At 40.4% G+C, this 21,001-nt stretch overlaps 1 protein-coding gene across 1 annotated transcript; it reads right to left on the bottom strand.

Moving 5' to 3' along the window:
* Window positions 1-1,046: 1,046 nt before the first annotated feature.
* LOC140513227 (N-acylethanolamine-hydrolyzing acid amidase-like) lies at window positions 1,047-19,417 on the bottom strand. Its single transcript, XM_072622709.1, has 10 exons — window positions 19,090-19,417; window positions 17,478-17,642; window positions 14,361-14,487; window positions 12,691-12,781; window positions 10,567-10,643; window positions 9,873-10,042; window positions 4,397-4,459; window positions 3,751-3,817; window positions 3,380-3,408; window positions 1,047-1,744 (listed from the first exon to the last, which is right to left on the bottom strand). The coding sequence occupies exons 1-10, from the start codon at window positions 19,323-19,325 to the stop codon at window positions 1,657-1,659; spliced, it is 1,113 nt and encodes a 370-aa protein (XP_072478810.1). The 5' UTR covers window positions 19,326-19,417; the 3' UTR covers window positions 1,047-1,656.
* Window positions 19,418-21,001: the final 1,584 nt, after the last annotated feature.

The raw sequence follows: 21,001 nt of genomic DNA, 5'->3' as shown, positions 1-21,001 counted from the left end.
CTATAATGAAGGGAAGATTCCCTCAGACTGTTCAGAGCTTCCGATACATGAAATGAAAACAAGAATGCTACAATAACTGATTTTTGTTCACAATACATGTGACAACATATTATTAAACTTTAAGTGCTACAGAAATGGCTCTTTTCATCATTATTATTACTAGTATTAGTTGGTATGATCATTGGGTTATAAGGTGTTTTCTGAAAGCAGTCACCAGTCAACAAGCCCTTATTAAATGCCTACTATATGCTAGTGATATTTTAAAATATGGATTAATAATTAAATTTATTATTAAATTAAATTTCAAATAAAAATAAATGAAATTAATAGGAATAGAAATGATCAGTTGCACAGAAAACCCCCATAAAAGGTCATTTGAAGATTATCCAGAGTATCAGTGGAAGGTTCCATAGAGGTTCCATGCATCAATTTTCCTCAAAGTTCATCACTTTCTATCGTAACCTTCTCAAAGCAATTTATTTTCTCATCAGCTCATTTTAGAGATGAGGAGTCTAATGAATGAAGAGGCAGCATGTAATGCACGGAACCCTGAAACTGGAGTTTGGAAGACCTGAATTAAAATTCTGCTTCAGAGAGACTTGTTAGTTGCATGACCCTGGACCTGTGTGAGCTTCAATTTCCTCCTGTGTAAAGTGTGGGTAATAATACTGCCTATTGTACCAGATTATTATAAAGTTTAAATGCGATGATATATTTATGTGTTTTCTAAGCCTTAAAATGATAAGTAAATGCCAATTATAGTTATTATTATTTCTTCATAATCACAAGAGAAAAACTTGTAGCATTGGGCCATGACAATAATTATGAAAATAGTTGTTTCTCAAAGTGAGCCCCATGGGATCTGGGGTAGAAGGATAAATGCTGAAGAAGCTAGTCAGTCTTCCTTAGTTTTTGCCCAGCTGGTTTCCTACTTGTCCTTTACATGTGACACTCTCATCAACCCAAGTGAAGATTCTATTGTAGACAGACCCTTTCACAGAAGAGAAGATGGGTCCCATTTCCTTCACTGGCCTTTGGAAACTCCATTTTTCTTGAAATTACAAATTTTATTTCCATTATTGGGGAGAGGGAGAATAAAAGAACTTTTGGAGTGAATTTGCTTAGATCAAACACTGACATTTTAGCATTTCTATGATTCAGTAAGCTGCAATACATTTAAGTAGATACATTTTTAATACTTGATTATCAAAAAGCTAGATTTTGCTAGATTTTGAGCTAGATTTTGAAGAACCAGTCAAGAAAGGCAAAGAAGACACATTTCCCCTAACTTAACAATCTTCAAGGGTTAGCTTTTTATCCCAATAATACCCAAAGAGTAGGAGCCTTAACCTCCTGATTGGGACCTGTTTTTATGACCAAAATCTGTCTGTGCAGTAATTACAAAATGATAAATTTCCAGAAAATTTTACTCAAGGTCCCACAATATCAAACTTAAACCATCATTGCTAGGTACGTGTACTGGGACTGCTCACCCCCAGAATGTTGGTCATAGCAGGGAATAGGAAGTGAGGGGAAGGCAGGAAAATCGCCATGAACAAAGTCATTACTTTTACAACATCACAAAATTAAGCCAATGGAAAAGCTGGTTCTTTTCCCAACAAAATCTTCAGAGTTCAGCTGAATTCTTTCCTGCTTTTACTCACAAAGTGCATTTGGGTTTCTGATTCGAGTTGTGTACTTGTCTGGGTCTGCTGCACTCATTATTGTTGTATAAATTGTTTTTCTGGAAAAAAAAAGAGTGGGGATATAGAGGCAAATTATCTCCCTGGATCAAGTGAAAAGAGAGATCGACTGTGCTTGTTGGATAGAGCACTGACCTGGGGTCAGAAAGACTTGAGTTCAAATCCCACATCAAACACTTACTAACTGTTACCCTGGGCAGGTCATTTAACCTCTGTCTGCCTCAGTTTTCCTCATTTATAAAGTGGCTATAAAAATAGCTAGCTCCCAGGATTGTTGTGAAGATCAAATGAGATAATACTTGTGAGCTTTGCAAACTTTAAAGGGCTTATATACATAGACAGTTCTCACTTTATGTAAGTGGGACCATTCCACAGTTCTCTCTCTACATAAAACAAATTTTACTTAATGCACAGTCACCCTCTGATGTGAGTAAGGGAGGGAGGGAAACAGGAAGCGGATTCTGTAGAGGGAGGGGGCTAGCATATAGTTCAAAAAGGACATATTGGACCCTGGGACAGAGCAGAAGGAGAAACACATGAGGGTCTGGCCAAAACTAACAGGAAGGGCACCTACATGTGGGGGCTGGACACAGATAGAAGATTTGTGACAGGTGAGGGTAAGAGAATAGACATGCAGTACCCAAGGGCAAAGGACTGAAGAGAGACCCCCGGGCACGTGGGAAGCAAGTAGGAAGAGTGGGACCATGGTCTCCTCTGCAATGGAGGTCTTAAAGTCAAGCCCCCTATCCCGAGGCGGAGGTGGGGAATGAACAAGGAATAATAAAAGACTTCCTCACCTGAGTGAGGTCTTAAAGGAAACTTATAGTCCTAACAGGCACAGGGCAGGAAGAAAAGTATTCCAGGCATAGGGGGTAGCTGAGGAGCAGAGGACAGAATCAACAGGAATAAGGTTATTAGTTTGAGCTGAACAAAAAGCAGGCATGAGGAGGAGTAAGGGGTTAACGTTCCCATCCCAGAAATTGCTTTAAATGTTCTTTGTCCATCTTTTATATTGCTTTCTCTGTATATAGGTTTTTTCTACCAGTAGAATGAAAGTACTCCCAGAACACTGTTTAGAATTTGTCTCTGTACCATGAGATGCTCTCGTCTTGCCCATTTTTAAATGGACCTTTGATTTCATTGGTATAGGGAACTCCAAAATGAGGTAAGTCCCACTACTGATGTGGGTCAGCACATCTGTCATCTTAGAAATTTGCTTAGAATGCTAAGAGCTTCAGTGACTTGCCCAGGATGAAACAGCCAATATGTGTCAAAGGTAAGACTTGAATTCAAGTCTTCATGACTCATAAGCTGGTTCTCTACTATGTCACAAAGAAGACACTCAATACACTTTTGTTGAATTGTTGAAATATAAGTCATGTCCATAGATACCAAACACATTCATTGTTTTTGCAAATTTCTGGTGCCCACCAATTAAAAGATGAGCATGTTCCTCATCTTAGAGACAAAGACACTAAGTGCTTTCACAAATATGGTACTTACTTTCTTTTTTTTCAAATTACATGTAAAAAACAGTTTTTAACTTCAACTCGGTTTTTAAAAATTTTTGATTTTCAAATTTTTCCCTCCCTCTTTCCCCTCCCCCTCCCTGAGGTGACAAACAATTAGATACATGTGCAGTCATGCAAAACATATTTGCATTATATGGTACTTACTGATTCAGAATTGGACATATGGTCAAAATCTGCATTAAAAAATAAAAATTGCATTACTTAAATTATTAAAAACTATTCTAAAATGCCAATGAGCAAATTGACAAGATTTAGAGAAATAGTCAGTGGTGGGAAGAGAAAGGAATTGAATATAACTGTGTTGTTTGATTGAAGGAAACTCAGAAAATCTTCATCATTTTTCTTAAAAAGAAAACTTAAAAATCCCACACTAACAATTTATCTGTCTCTCAGAATCACATTTGGTTTACAAGTTCTACTTTTCAATTATGGAAATTGATTTCTATGTCTTTAGAAATAGCCCAAATAATTTTTGCAAAAGCTGAGTATTTCAATGTAAATTAAGCACCGCCTACCTCATAAAGTTTATCCAAGTTGATATTTGCTTGTCCAGTTTCTTTTACAGCCTTCATGGCAGGGATTCTGTGGGGAAAACCAATAGAAGTCATCTGTCATTTTAGAAACCCATGAGATACCATCACAAGTTTCTAAGTCACAACTGCTGTGCCAGTTAATTTTTTCCATTCACTGTAATAGACACTGAGTCCAAAATGAGGTTCCTAAATAGATCTGCAATCATTATTGAAAAATAATAATGGAGAAATATAAGGCATCCCTAGATGGTCTAGCATCATAAACTATATAAGGGATCCCTAGAGGGTCTAGCATCATAAACTCAAAAATGTCCACTGGAGCTTTCATGTAACACAAAGTATTATCCAACTTCCAAGGAGTTCTGTCCACAAATTCCTTGCAACTACTCTCAGCAGACCCAGAAGGCTGAACATCTCTCTCTCTCTTCCACCAAGATTACGCTCCTGACGCATTCAGGAGGACATTTCTGTATCATTTTTCAGTTGGTTAAGTCATTATCAAGGGAAAATATACAACCATGGGAGAATTTTCTTTCCTGACATCATGAGCCACCCCAGGAATCTGAGAGAGAACATTGTTTTAACACACACAAAAATACTTCCATTCAGAAGCCCTATAGAAGCGTACCTTCGATGGTCACGTGGCGGGCACGGCATCCAGTGGTCACAGTTTGTCTGTACTAGGAACCACCTACAACATTAAAAAATTGAAAACACCCGAGTTATCATAGGCACTTATCAGAATTTCTATGTAGAACTAACAAAAAAAATAGGAGGAAATGAAAAAATAAGTTCCATTCAAAACTGACAAAATCAGCAAAAAAAGAAAGGCTTTAAGGGCACCCTCAGAACTTACAAACATACTACTTTAAAATACTCTTCACAGAAATTAATTGAAGACAAATAATCAGAACTATATTCAATATGTATTGTCAAGATTGATCCATACAGATATGATAAAAAATGATATTACCTGAATTAATTTAAAAATTTAGTGACTTCAGGTTACCTTAAATAATTTTTCAATCATGAACAACTCTCCATGACCCCATTTGGGGTTTTCTTGACAATTTTCCATTTCCTTCTTCCATTTCCCCATTTTACAGATGAGGAACTGAGGCAAGCAGGGTTAAGTGACTTGCCAGGGTCACACAGCTAGTAAGTATCTGAGGCCATATTTGAACTCACAAAGATGAGTCTAGGACCTAGAACTCTATCCACTGCACTACCTTGCTGCCTTAGGTTATTTTATAGGACTGGACAAAATAATAACAAAATTCATTTGGAAGGATAAAAAAATCTAGAAAAAGGTGATGGGACAAGTATCATCAAGTCATCATTCTCTGCACTCATTAGGAAAATCATGCAAATTGCTTCTGAGTTGGCTGGAAACCTGAGTTACATGTCCATAAATTCCCTTTTCGATCACCATTGATAAAATTCCATCTTCCACCTTCATACCTTTGCATGGGCTGTTCCCCATGTACAAATGATATCTCCACTTCAAATGTTTATGTGGATTATGCGTGCCCAACCTGTGGTAGAGCCTTCCAAGCTAATCAGCCACAGTTAGACACACAGTACCTTGACCCTAGCTTAGTGATGTCACCTTGGTCCTCTTTGAGAATGAAGGACAACAACCACCCAGCCCCCTTGCCTGGGATGCACCTTCTATTCGCTGCTGCTTCTAAGAATCTCTAGCCTCTTTCAAGGGTCTTCTAAGGTACTACAGTCATCTCTTTCATATCATGACTTACCCCATTATGGTTTTGATATATGGTGGGTCAGCATAAGAAATTAAATGGGGATTTTGGGGGAGTTTTGCAGGGACTGCAGGTAACACAGAAAAACTTTAGAAACTCAGAAATGCATAAAATATATGTATAATATTATATAATATTAACAAATTTTATCTTTTAATATTGCAAGCACCCAATGAAAGAAAAATAAAAATAAAAATCAGACTTCTCTGGTATGAGAAAATTTTTATGAGAATTTTCCAGATTGTGGGGGAAGAAGACGGATGCTACACCTTTAACCACTCCCCCACCTCCCACCCCCGATGTGGAAGTGATAGCTGGGTCTTCTTTAGGAAGCCTTTCATGATGTCCAAAGCTGATAGCACCTTTCCCCTACTAAAATTCCTTTATATTTACTTATTTGAATATACCTTATATTCCCACTCATCCACATAGTGAATGGAAGCTCTTTGAGGTCCAGAAAAGTTTCTTTTTTCTCTCTCTGTATCCTCAGTACTTAATATAATGATCTACACATAGTAGGCTCTTTAATAAATGTCTGTTAAATGAAATTGAAATTAACTGTTATCTATACACATGACACAGGCTTGTTTCTGTCCTAGATAAGAAGGTAAATGCATTCAAAAAGTATCCCTTTATTCATGAGGGAGAAGTATATTCCTTAAAAATATGTATAACAAACACCATCCCACACCAGACAGTGTTGTATCAATTAGGGCAACCTGCATGTTCCTCTCCCATCCAGATATCAGGACAACTGGTTGCCAGCTTATCCCTTAGGTGAGGCAGTAGATAGAGTGCTGAGCTTGGAGTCAGGAAGACCTGAGTTCAAATCTAACCACTTACTTAGCTGTGTGACGTTTGGCAAGTCACTTAATTTCTGCCTGCATCGGGTTCCTCAACTACAAAATGCAGCAAATATTAATACCAACTTCCATGGTCGTTGTGAAGATTAAATGAGATATTTATAAAGTTCTTAGTACAGTACCTGGAATATAGTAGGTGCTTAATAGATGCATGCTTCCTTCCTTCCCTTTGTCCCTTCCTTCTTTGCTTAGCTTGGCTCTTTAGGAGGTTGGTGCGAGGCTTTTACTTCTAGGTCTAGAAGTATTTCTGTGTGTGGATGCCTCCACTAGCCCAGTTACTCAGCTCTTGTCCTCAACTACCTACTCTTTCATACATCTATTTTAATAGGGGGTTCTACTTTTACAAATCATTTACAGTGACAAAAGAACGTGTACCATTCACATGCAAGTACACACATCCTATCTTCCCCAGTCCCTGCCTCTCCTCCAGCCTCCCTCCCAGCTGGCTCCACCTTCCTAAGCTTGAGGAGTGACAAAAAAACCTGAAAAGCTTGGTTCTGAGTGGCTCCCAGCCAAGAACAAACATATTCCCGTACAGGTGCCCTCCCTCAGGCTACACTGATAGATGCAGCCTCCCCAAGAGAATGTTGGCTCCTCAGTACACTCAGAATGCTGATTGGGGTAGAGCTGGCTCCTTCCAGCTTCATATGTCTCCTTCCTTACTTGATGTCAGGAACAGGCATCAACTGGTATCTGAGTATTTTGGTACTGGAACAGTCTATTGAATTTCTCCAATCAGGAATTCCTATTTTCTGACACCCTCCAAAGTCTCCTGTCATGAAGGAGCTAAGTGGGCTGGCTTGGGTCTGACAGTCATTAATTCCTCTCTTGGACTCTGAGTTCCCTTTCCAAATTGTTGACTCCCCACCACATTGCTATGCTTTCCACCTGAATGTGAATATCACTGAGTGGGTAATATTATGTCACTAAAGATGGAAGAAAGATGCTAATGTCAGAGTACAATAATTTGAAGAGCTAGAATGGAATCCTGACCTATGGCATGAGGTCACCAGATAGAATTCTACACAAAGAAGAAATGGGAGAAGCACCATTAAGCATCTGGGGGGAAGTCATCAGTTTGAGGCCTTTCCTCAATAGAATGGACTAAGGTCCTCTCACAAGGAAACTCCTCCTTCAAAGAAGGAAGATGTAGTGTAAGGTACCATAAGATAAGGAGTCATACTAGATGTCAGAGGAAGCAGAGACAGGTGAAGGTGACTGATGATCCTTGTGAAAGATTGTTGAAGCAGTTTTTTATTCACTACTCTCTCCTTGGTGCACATCCAACACACCATAAACGCCTTCTCAAAACTCGTCAGCCAAATAACCTCCAACCAATCCTGGTGATTCAGGCACAAACAATACTACCAAGTAGGAATCTCAAAAGTATTACTAAGAATTATTCAGTCTTAGTGAAAAAATGAAGATCTTAGAAATAGGAGTGGGATTTTTATCTTTGCCTATGGCCCACTGAAAAGCATCTAGGTGGCATGGTGGATAGAGCACTGAGTTTGGAATCAGGAAGACTCATCTTCATGAGTTCAAGTCCATCCTCAGACACTTACTGTGTGACCCTGCACAAGTCACTTCACCCTGTTTGCCTCAGTTTCCTCATCGATAAAATGAGCTGGAGAAGGAAATAGCAAACCACTCTAATATCCTTGCCAAGAAAACCCCAAATGGGTCACAAAGAACACAACTGAAACAAGTCAACAACAATAGTCCACTAAAGGCAGAAGCAACAATAGAAAGCCTTGTTGGGTTATCTTTTCTCAAACCCACTCCCGACCTCCAAAGACAGATGGCTGTAGAGTTTTAATCATGATAAGGACTACACTTGTGATTTCTTTGGCATAGGGAACTCGAGTGAGGAAACTCCCTCTAGTCGCTTTCTTTAGCAATTCCCAGTTTTAGAACGTGGTCTAAGTTAAGTTACTTCCTCAGGGTTACATGGTCAGTATGGGTCAGAGACAGGACTTGAAGCCTGTGATCTCGTTGGCTCTTACACACATCTCTGTCTATTAAACCACACTGCCTAATCTAAGTTTAATAAAAGTTTCAAATAGCATAGTAAGGAGAATGGGCAATTAAAGGACTAAGGTTTCCCAATGCCAACTACTTTGGTTACAATTAACAGGGCATAATTCTGCCTCCCCCACACACACACTTTATTCCTCCTCCTCTTCCTCAGTCCGAGGGGAAACAGGAAGTGACTGGACAAGTAAACAGAGGGCAGTTTCCCTGTCCCAGTAAGGGATGTGGGGGTGGGAGAGGGAGAGGAAGAAAGAGGTCTGTGAACTGGATCTAGACACAGCCTCCCCCATCCTGACACTCTAGATGCTGTTTATTCATCCAGTCTGTCCAGGCATTAGTCCCCAAGAATGTCACTCCTCTTTTCTTCTTCTGTAGACCTCCACCCAAATCCTTCACCCACCTTCGGCTTCTGAATTTCTTCATATTAGTCTGTGTTCTTGTGATACAGTGCTACTCTTTCTTCTTCCTTTTTGTTCTATTTCATTTGAAGAAGCTAGACCTTTCTAGAGCCATATTCCAGTGAGGGGTTCCATCTCACCAAGGTTCTTATGTTAGGGTCTCTAGTTCATTTTGTTACCCATACATTTACATGAATAAGCATATTTCATATTTATATGTATCTTTGCATATTAACATGCCTATGTGTACACAAACATATACATACACATGTATATTTGTATACACACACATATGGCAGCTAGGTGGCCCTGTGGATAGAGCACTATATGGCTGTGGAGGTATGGAGTGGGATTGGGAAAAGATAACCCAACGAGGGTAAAGGAAGATTTTCTTCAAGTCATGAAAAAGTGAAGTAAAGTCTATGAGAGAGAGAGAAAAAGTTATTTTGATAATATTCTAGATACATACACACTCTGGAATATTGTATGTATGTATTCAGATAATATCCTAGACTTATTTTCTTTTGAATTCAAAGGGAGAGGCATAGACAGAGACAGAGAGACATACAAAGACAGAGACTTACTGAAAGACAGAAAGGGAGATGTAGAGAAAGGAAAGCTATAGAAAAGAATGAGCCAGTAGCCAGCCAGCTGTGTGGAAACTGGTACTTTCCACTTTGGGGTTTGAATATTTTGGGGTCTTTTGTTTTGTTTTGTTTTTTCATCTAAGGACACCTTGGCAACTGAGTCAACTGAGGCTATTGCTGCTTGTCTTGCCTGGTATCAGAGAAAGCCAGCATCCACATCCTCTGGGCCTTTGTCTTGTTAGCTTCACTCACTCTGCCCACCAGCAGGACCAGACAAATTTTCTGACTCACTTATCACTTTGACTATTATTAAATTATCAACTGTTATAATTTTTAGGGTCAATAAAAATTTACATATGTAGGTAAAAACCCCATTTAGTTCCCAGAATTAATTGTGAATCAGGTTAATCTACGCCAGGCAACAAAAACTGGAAGAAGGAAGTTCTTGGTTTGACTTACTCTGTCTCTGGATTAAGAAGCCAGGTGTCCACCGGGCCAACTCTGTTCCTCGAGATGACTGCTCCCTCCTGGTCAGACACGCCCCCAATGATACAATAAACATTTGTAATAAGGGGTGTCTCTGACAGTCTTCGAACAGCATCACTGAAGTTCTGGGCTTCTTCTAATGTCTGACCAAAGAGATGAATGCAAACCATTAGGAGAGAAAGGCCTCCTTCACCTCAGTGATGGCCTGAGAAAAAGAAAGTTGCATGACCCTGATGGAGGCAAGCCCATATTTGGAAAAGAAGGTCCTTGGACCAGATTATCACTAAGGGCCCTTACTGTCTAAAGCTCTAAGATTGTGATTGTTAACTCATTTTAGTTGTGTCTAACTCTTCATGACCCCATTTGGGATTTTCTTGGCCAAGATATCGGAGTAGTTTCCTTCTCCAGCTCATTTTATAATAGATGAGGAAACTGAGGCAAACACAGTTAAATGACTTGTCAAAAGTCACATAGCTAGTAAGTGTCTGAGGCTGGATTTGAACTCATAAAGATGAGTCTTCTTCATTTCAAGCCCAGTGCTCTATCCACTATAACATCTAGTTGCCCCCCCCAACATATACATGGAAATGCTTATTTTACTTAATGTTTGTTAAGTTCATATTTTTTAATTTAATAAACAAGTAATGTGAATAGAAAATATGCTTACATTCCTGAAAACCCAGCTTATGGGAAGATGTCTTTTGACAAGAGCAGCCACTGCATTCTCCCACCAGAAACCTTTTTCTGAAAAATCAGGAAAATCATATTATGTTCAATCAATCGATCACAGGATATTTGCCAAGAAACCAGTATTGACTGACATCACCTCAGGTAGTGGAGACACAAAGATAAAGGTCAGATAGCCCTGATCCTCAAGGATCTTACATTCTACACTATAGGAATGTTAGGATAAAATGAAACTTTTATGATAATTCTATGCTGGCTGTCAAGAGAAATTACTTTTAAGATGCTCTGAATCAAGTCTTTATTTTTTTTTGCCCATGTTTCATTCTGTCCCAAGTGGGAGAGTTTGGATATCAGCAGCAGGAAGGGAGGGTGTTCAAGTAGCATCCTATTGTCTGAGGTTAAGGGTGAATCTTATGGCAACCAAGGCAGAGCACCTCATACCATTTCTGTCTGCTGTCTCTTTGTCTTTCTCCCTCAATCTTTTTCTCTCTCTCCTCCTCTCAACTTGTCTTGCCCTCTTTCAATCTCTCTCTCCATAAACCTATAGACAAGGGCATTCAATGTTCTCATGACTGCAAGAAATACAGCAGTTTCCATAGGTTGTATACCCGTCTAGACTGCCTCACCATTTGGTGTAGGGTCCATAGTAAATGAAATCGGGGGTAATGGAACATTATTGTGCTATAAGAAAAGGAGGCCAAGGAAGACTTATATGAACTGATGCAGAGTGAAGTGAGTGAAACCAGGAAAACTAAACACACGATTATGACAATGGAAAAGGAAAGAATAACAAACCATTAAAAGTGAAGCCATGATGACCCCTCACTCCCCAACATATTCTTTTCAATCTGGCAACACTGGCCTCCCGAACTGTTCCATGAACAAGACACTATCTCTTGGCTCCAGCCCATTTTCTCTGGCTGTCTCCCGTGTCTGAAACACCTGCCCTCCTCTGCTCCAACTACTGACCTCCCTGGCTTTCTTTAAGGCCCAACTAAAATGCAACTGTCTACAAGAATGGTGAATGTAAGCTTCTTGAGGATGGAGATTGTTTCATTATTGTACCTTTGTACTTTTTTTCCCTTAGCACCTAGCATATAGTAAACCCAACAGATATTGGATGATGATTAGTTGATACCTCCAGGACCTGACACAGACACTTTTATACCACAGCTGCTCATGTTTTTGGTGAATACATGAAATATGCTTGGCTCCAAGAGTCCATCGATCTCTGCCTTGCCCATCAGGCAGGACCAGGGACCAGAGAGGTACTTTTCCACTACATTAAAGAATGATGAGGAAATCAATATTCTCTTTGCTACTGTAAATGGGGATAGACAATTTGCTGTCCTGTGGCCCTTCAGACAAGCACCATCCTTCTGAGCTGTGGGTTCTCAAATATCTTGACCATCATTCCTGCTCCCTCATAACACTCCATGTCAGCCCCATCATTCTGGCATCCCTGTCCCACTCTCCCCTACTCTTCCACTTGTTCTATTATCAACAAACTGCCTTTCATGACAGACCTGTACCCTCCCACTAAAAATTTTTTTTGTTTATATTCAGATACAGAAAATTTCTGTATATATTTTGTGTTTTTTATGTGTTGTACCCCCTCTCTTCCCAATCTAATGTAAGCACAAGACTGTTTAGATTTGCCTTGATTCCCCCTCACCTAGCACAGCCCTCATATATGGTAGGCATTTATAGATTGCTGGTCTTAGCGACCATTCAAAAACAACCTAAAGGAAAGAAATGACTATCATGGCAAATCTGATGCCAGCTTCTATCAACATGGCATCCATCATGCAGGCAGATTAAAAAGACAAGAATAGCTGTCTTCCTCTTCCCTCATTTTCACTACCCTCCCACCCCCAAAATGACATCAACAATTGCAACCAAGGTTTAGTGAAATGATTGAACCTCATTTGACTTTAAGAATATATATTCATATGACTTTAAGAACAGAGCTGTTATCCAAAGGTATTTCAGTAAAATAATTTTGTGGTTGTTATTATTATTACTATTATTATTATTATTATTATTAGTAGTAGTAGTAGTAGTAGTAGTAGTAGTAGTAGTAGTAGTAGTAGTATTTACTTACCTCGTTGATTGCCAGAAATTGTAAACTTATGTGGACTCTGTCCAGTCCAGATACCCACATAACCAGCAAATGTTGTTCCTGTGTAGGCAATCTGAAATCAGAGGAAGTAAGTTATTAGTCTTTAACTCTCACCAAATACATGCTTTAATGACCTAAGGCATCTGTATTTCCCTTTACTTCAGCATGTTGCTCAATGGGAACTTCAAAAAAGAAAGAAAAATAACACTAAAATTGTCCCTAAAGACAAATCATCCTTAAACTTTTAAAATGTTTTTTCTAACTTACGAACAACATCTGAAATTTTTAAAAAACCACATCAAACGCTATAGTAGCTCAACAGTTGCCCTAACCAAAGGCAGAATCACAGAATCTTAGAGTTGAGGTCTCTCAACCACAAGATCATCCATCAGGATTAGATAGATAGGTGTGGGCAGCTCTGTGGCATATGGATAGAGCCCTGGGCCTGAAGTCAGAAAGACTCATCTTCCTGAGTTCAAATCTGGCCTCAGATACTTACTAGATGTGTGACTCTGGACAAGTCACTTTACCCTATTTGCCTCAGTTTTCTCATCTGTAAAATGAGTTGGAGAAGGAAATGGTAAACCACTCCTGTATATCTGCCAAGAAAACCCCAAATGGGGTCATAAAGAGTCCAACATGATTGAAATGCTGCAGTCACCTAATTCAACCCTCTCCTTAATGAAAAAACATACATTAAGGACACTGAGATAAGTGCTGGGATCAAAACAGAAATTTGGAAATGGTGTCTGCCCTCAAGAAGCTTACATGCTAATGGGAGGACACAACAGATATGGGGGAGGGCAGTTTTGATTCAGAAAGTTAGCTGGGTGAAAAATAGGGATGTAGAGGGCAGACGACCATACCCTTCCAGGAACAATGGCAGACTATCTTGCCTATGGTTCCAGGGCTGGAAAAAGAATGGGATGGTTGACAGGGGGAGTTCATGTGTACCCCAGGGAAGGAGATGAAGCTTGGCCGAAACCCAGACCTAAGTGTAGTGGATAACTGGGACAACTACCCACCAGCAGTTCTGGGCATTAATGGATTGCTGAAAGAGACCTTAGACACCATTAGTCCAACACTCTTATTTTACAGATTAAAAAAGTGAGGCACAAAGAGAAGTAACCTCCCCAGAACTACACAACTAGTAAGTGTATGGGGCAGATTCGAATCCAGAGCTTTCTGAGTCCAAGATCAGTTCTATCCACTATATCACACTGCTTCTCATGAAAGGGACCCAGTGGTATAGTAGCTGGTAAGGAAGAGAGACTAGGGGTCAGTAGAAAGCTATTGCAATAATTGACATGTCCCCCACTGGTAGGAAGCCCACCATCTCCTAAATTTTATGCAGACTTAGTTTCCTGGGAGAGTTCATTACCCTTATATGAAATTCTAATTCTCAGAAATGTTTTCCTAACACCAAGCCTAGATTTTCCTCTTTACAGTGTCCATCTTTTGCTTTCTGGGGCCAAAGACAGCAAATCTCATTCCCCTTTCACACAGCAGCCCTTCAGATACTTTTCCTAGAAAACACGGGTGATCTCATATTGTCATCTGGTCTCTTTGACTCTTGGGAACCAATGCTGACTGTCTCCTGGATACCACTCTCACTGAGAACAATATCAACTCATGCCAGACTCCCACCTTACCTGCCCATTTTTTATGAACTGGATATCCACTGTAAATTTGCGTAAGCCGTCTCCAGGCTCATAATCCAAGTTCCGGGCATGATAAATGCGACCATTGGTGTCTTGAGCGACAATACTAGTGCAAAATCTGAAGAATGTGGAAGAGACACAACAAACGCAAATAAGAAAACAAGGCAAGAAAACTGGTTTGTAAAATAGTTTCTCAAAATGAGATCATTTTTTACTACTTAAAAGCTGAAATGGATAGCCATTCCATCTTCAAGATCTACAATACTTTAAGAATTTTGAATGATTTGTCATCATCACTGCTAACTACTACTCTGCCCTGGCAATCTGCATCACTAATATGAGCCAGTTAGTGCTGCAGTAGGTAGAGCTTTGAACCTGGAATCAAAAAGACTTGAGTTCAAATCCCACTGGCTGCGTGAGTGGGCAAAGCACAGAACCTCTTAACCTCAGTCTTCTCACCAGTCCTATCTGAAAACAAAGGACAAAAAAATTCCATATATAAAATGAAGGTAATTAGCACCTATCTCAGGGTTGTTGTGAGAATCCAAATCAAGTTAAATAAACAAAGTGCTTAATATGTATTAGCTACTATTGTTGATATTAGTAATAGTCAGGTACTATTGTAAGTGTTGGGAAGGCTGCATGAGCCAGCGGGAAGGACAATGGATTTCAATTCAGAGAACCTGGGTTTTAATCTTTATTCTGTCACTCTGATCCTAAATAGGTCAATTAATTTCTTGGGACCTCAGTTTTCTCATCTGTAAAATGAAAGTATTTAGCAGGATAATTTCAAAAATCCCTTTTAATTCTATATTGATTATATAGAACATGTGATATTAGACATATTTAAAAATCAATCAACACCATTGATTTTAATGAATACATAATATATATAACATAATCATATAATGTATAATAAACATAGTGTATGATGATTAAAATGTGCTAGGCATTGGGGATAGCCAAAGATGAGTCTTCCCTCCATAAGATTACACCCTATAAAAATATGTGTGTGTACATATATATATATTTACATATATATGGATGTATATATATATATATATATACACAAAGTCTATAGTATAGATATATATACTCTATAAGTACATATGTGTATATATGTATGTATACACACAAAGTCTATAGTATAGCTAAATGCACTCTATGAGTATATATGTGCATGTATATGTATGTACATATACACAAAATATGTAAGAAATTAACATAAAGTCACTGGAAATGGGGCCCTAGCCGCTGAAGAGGCTCAGGAATGCCTCACAAAGGAAGCAGCATCTGGGGTGAGTGTTGAAGGGAACTAGGGATGCTTAAAAGACAGAGGTGATGAGGGTGTGCACAGTAGGCACAGGAAACAACTTGTGCGAGGCTTAGAGATAGAATGTTGTGTTTAAGGAACAGCAGGACTGGTTTGGCCGGTGGAAGAGCCAATACAGTGATACTATACTAAGGCTAGAAAAGTAGACTGGAGCCAGTTTGCAAAAGGCTTTAAATATCCAACAGGTGAATTGGTATTTGATCTTAGAGGTAATAGGGAGCCACTGAAGTTTATTGAGCAGAAGAGGGGCCTCAGTTGTACCTCTGCTTTAGGAAAATCCTTTAGGCATCTGTGTGGTTTGGAGAAGGGAGAAACGAGACAGAGAGACCAATTATGAATGAAGAATAGTAATCCTAGAGAAGGATGAAATAGACCTGGTAAAGGGTGATGAAGGCCTGAACTAGGGAGCTGGCTATGTGAATAGAGAGGGGTACAGATTGCAGGGATGGAGTCAAGTCTACAGAGTAGAGCCAATTGTCTGAATCAGGTAATTAGGGACAGAATAAATTCATTGAGTTACAAACTTCATGAAACTGGTTTAATTTTTTCCTTTGATGATAATGGTTATATGAACTGTTAGTTGGTTCTGGACATTGAGGTATTATAGAGGAAAATATTACTCGAAATATAAACTATGATAATGAACACCATTATCCTGGTTGGTTGGTTGGTTCTCATTCACCACAAATTATTAACCATCTTTTGCAAACTTAAGAAAAAAGTACAGTGAATTAGGACTCTGATCTTACCTCTAGATGGATAGCCCATGGAATGGGATAAAAAAAACCATGAAAAATATTCAAGGATGAGCATATTAGGAAATAACATAAGGGCTGTGTATAACTAACTGTAGCTGTTCAGCAGTTAGGTGCTAGGAGACATGGGTACAAAATGACTGGGCTCAGGAAAGCTTAGTAAAGAGAGTTCTTGGAGTAATAAATCTGAGATACACTTATGAAGTTGAAAAGGAAGTGAGTAGATTGGCAGAGACAAGGGGAAAATATTCCAGACAGGGAGAAAAACCAAGCTAGAGAAAAGGGGAGAATGCTTGTTTGCATGAAACAGATAGTATAAGTCAGGTGAAAGGTAGATGAGAGACAGATGTGGCATTATTATAGGGCAGCTAGATAGCTCAGTGGATAGCGTTCTGGACCAGAAGTTAGGAAGTTTGCTTGTTTAATTTTTCAGTCATGTCTGATTTTTTGTCCCCATTTGGGATTTTCTTAGCAAAGCTACTGGAGTGCTTTGCCATTTCCTTCTCCAGCACACTTTACAGATGAGGAAACTGAGGCAAACAGGGTTGAGTGAGTTAGGAAGATCTAAGTTCAAATCCAGCCTCAGACACTTAGTAGTCCAGGGACTCTGAGCAAGTCACTTACCCTCAATTTGCTTCAGTCCATTGGAGAAGGAAATGGCAAACCACACTAGTATTTTTGCTAAGAAAACACCCATGGAGAGTGTAGTCCAGAGGCTCATGAAGAGGCTGACACAAGTAAACAACTGTACAAAAACACTGTATTGTATGTATATAGATATATGTATTATGTATGTCTATATGTATACATATGTGTATATTTGCATCTGAAATGAGGAGCCAAGATGAACCATTCCGAATCTCTAAATATTGTCATTTCAGTTTTCTCTCACTATCCATAAGCTCCTTAGGATCCAAACTAATAACAGCTTTCTTCCCCCCCACCCCTCTTCATCAGATGGTGATCCCAGAAAAAAAAGCCTTCACGTTAATCAGCACTAGATTAATAACATATACTCACACACTTGATTCATAGACCAGATTGAAGAGAATGCCATCTACAAAACTTATGTTTAGAGCATTGCATATTCCTCTAATTTCATTGGCATAGGGCTCAAGCAGCAATCCATCCAAATCATTGATTATCTCCTTAATCACAATGTAAACCCACCTCGGGATTTGTTCCCTGAGCAAAAAAACAGAAAGTAAAAACATCTGCTCATCTTTCTCTGGGGTAGGGAGAGCAAAGGTGATTGTACTTGGGCAAGTCACTTAACTCTCCAAACCTACCTTCATGTCATAAAAATGGGAGAACTTCAGGATACCCTTCAGTTTTAATATCCCATGAGGTAGAAAGATAAAGAAAGAAAGAAAGGAAGGAAAGAAGGGAGGGAGGGAGGGAAAGAAAGGAAGGAAGAGAGAAAGGGGGAGGGGGAGGGAGAGGGAACGGGAGAGGAAGAGAGAGAAAGAGAGAGAGAGAGAGAGAGAGAGAGAGAGAGAGAGAGAGAGAGAGAGAGAGAGAGAGAGAGAGAGTTGGAAGAGAATAGAAACAAGGTTTTTTATTAAACCTGACAAAGATACCCCTGAAATAGAAGCTGTGAATCAATGGGGTGGGGGAGAGTAGGGGGAGAGATACGATTTTATGTGTCTATGCATAAAACAACCAGCCTCGGATTTAAATCCTCTTCCTACTCCTAGTAGTGGGGAAAAAGTGCCTTTCCTTGGGCAGGTAACAGAAGCCAAAATTTATCCAATCCCCGGAAGCGTCCATGCCCGCAAGGGAAAAGATAATCAGAGACCGTCATTTAAGGATGCAATAGGTGACAGAGGGGAAAGGAAAAGAGCTGGGAATTTTGTCTCTGCTCCCTCCCCCCGCCCAACTCCCGGACCTATAGAGACCCTACCAGGTACCATCTACCCAGGGTCTAACAGTTGCCTAAGCCTGCAGTTTGAAGATAAAGCCCAAGAGGACACAGCTGGAATGAGAAAAGTCTAAGTCTGAGATTCTTCTCTCTTCTCAAGGCCTTTTCTTAGCCCATAGGATGGGGAATAGTCTGAAGGCACAGGCCCTTGACCTGAGTTTCAAGGTCCACAGATAGGTTTCAGAGTGTTCATGAAGTTGAATGGGAAAATATTATATCTATTTCAATATAATTGGCTTCCTTTTGAGTCCCATGTACTATATTGGGGGCATTTAAAAATATTCTGAGGAGTGTCTGGACTTTCCCAGCCTGCGAACGGGTCCAGAATACACCCAAAAGGTCAAGCCCTCCTGTCTTCCAGAGCTACCCAGAGGCTAGAGGACTCCTCCCGTGGAAACTTTCTCTCCAGAAGAGGATTGTCAAGTCCTGTGACTTAGAGTTTTAGAATTTCCTGGAGCCCCGAGGCCCAGTCACATTTTCACTGCGTGTCATAATCTAGCCTTTCCTGATTTCGACGCTACCCACTACACCATCCTGCCCCTCTCTCCCAGGGGATCTGAAGAATTAGTATTGTAAAATCATATTCAAGAAGTGACTGTTAATACCAGTTTCTCAGAGGCTTTCCGCCAGGGCTAAAGAGCCCCATCCACCAGCAGCAGCTGCTCCAGCACAGCCCACCCCTACTGCCACCCGCCCGCCCGCCGGCCTCACTTGACCGCATTTTTCACGTCCTCCCTCAGGGTTTCTAGGTCGAAGCGCTGGAGAACAGGCAGCCAGCGCTGCTCAGGATCATCGTCCAGGTTCACGTTCAGGAGTTGTGGGACCACATCCCGGCTTGGTGCTGGGGTGACCGCAGTCCGGGATGCTGGGCCAGCCCACAGCAGCAGAGGCAGTAAGAGCAGCCCCAGAGGCCTCCCCCAGCCCACAACAGCGGCCCCCGGTCTCATGGCTCAGGCTCGGTAACTCCTGGAGACCTCGGCGGACCTGGGCAGCCCTAAATAGGAGCCCCAGGGGAAGCCCCGCCCAGCAGGAGACAGGCAGAGGAAAGGGGCATTCGCTAGACTTAGACCACCTGAGAGCAACTCGGGTTGTGTGGCATAGTGGTGCGGACCAGCAGCCCCACTTGGCACCAGTTAGAGGTGCGGCTGAAGTAAGGAGCTTCTCGGGTCGCAGCTCCACCAGCTCGTTCCAAAGACATCCTCAAGCTCCAGCCCCTGGGGGCTGAATTCACCCTTCTGTTTCGGGAAAAGATCGTAGGCACGTGGCATTTACGGAGGAGAGAGGCCTTAGAGACCCAGGGAGGCAGTGAAGGGTGGATGGAGGGTCCTGAGCTGGAGACAAGGTTCTCTGACTCCAAATTCAGGACTATGTGCGCTGCACCCAGCCAACCAGCGTATTTATTTATAAAGTATCGGCATGTCCTACTGACCTAGTAATTATCTACATTTTAAAACTTGCACAAAAAATGAATTAAAAAGGATGATATAAAGAAGAAGTAATATTTGATTTCAATGTCAGTAAAAAGCCTCTGGAATTTATTGTGTGGTAGAGTAAGGTGGGGCAGCTAGCGGCGGCAGTGGATAGAGTGGGGGGCAGGGAGGAGGGCTGGGGTCAGGAAGACCTGGTTCAGAGGTAGCCTCAGACGCTTACTAGCTTAAGAATTTATTAATTTATTATGGGCCACGTATTGGGCTAATTGGAATGTGAAAAAACAGCAGAGACCAGTGTCTGTCCTCAAGGAGCTCACATTCTAATGGGAGAGACGACCTGCAAAGAACTGTGTGTATATACAAGACAGACAGTGTTAAGGAAAGTCTGTCTGTGTATCTATCTATCTATCTATCTATCTATCTATCTATCTATCTATCTATCTGTCTGTCTGTCTGTCTATCCGTCTATCTATCCATCCATCTATCCATTAATCATTTGTCTATCTACATATGCATGTATATTGTGTGTATGTATACATATGTGTGTGTATATATATACATATATATGTATGCATACACACATATACAGTGTCCCAAAAGTTTTTGTGCATGGACAGTGCAGTGGCATAATCGGTAGATGACTAAAGATTAAATACAAGTAATTAAGCGTTACTATTACTTAGCATAATTTACCCTTATTACTATTTGTTCCCAACAATTTTCATGCCTTGGGTACAAAGGTTTCATTTTTCACCAAACATTAAACATCTATCATGTGCTTGGCACTGTGCTAAGCCTTGGGAGAGATAATGAAAAAGTCTCCCACTTCAGGGCTGATCCTTGCTTAAGGCAAGTTAGTGCTTTACTGGAGGATCAGGGTCTCCTGACTGCAAAGTTTGAATGATCAACCAGTTAGAGGGTAGGAAAACATGTTATACTCTAATCTCACTGTAATTGTTAATCAGGAACCTGTCTCTAGTACAACCCCACCTGCTCTTATCCCCTAACAGCCCACTCCTCACTCCACTACCTCCCTCTGCTAACAGAAGCTTAGGGTGTGCTGATATTTAATAGCTGTTTTTAAAAAATCCTTACATATTACATGCTTTTTAACTTTAGTCTGCATTATTAATATTTTCTCCATCACTTTCTTAAATATAGACAATCAGCAAAACAGTAAACCACTCCCTGTT

Source organism: Notamacropus eugenii, chromosome 7 (genome assembly GCF_028372415.1).
Source record: "Notamacropus eugenii isolate mMacEug1 chromosome 7, mMacEug1.pri_v2, whole genome shotgun sequence".
Classification (NCBI taxonomy): domain Eukaryota; kingdom Metazoa; phylum Chordata; class Mammalia; order Diprotodontia; family Macropodidae; genus Notamacropus; species Notamacropus eugenii.
The sequence above is the reverse complement of the archived record's forward strand: the minus strand, read 5'-3'. Positions and strand labels throughout refer to the sequence as shown.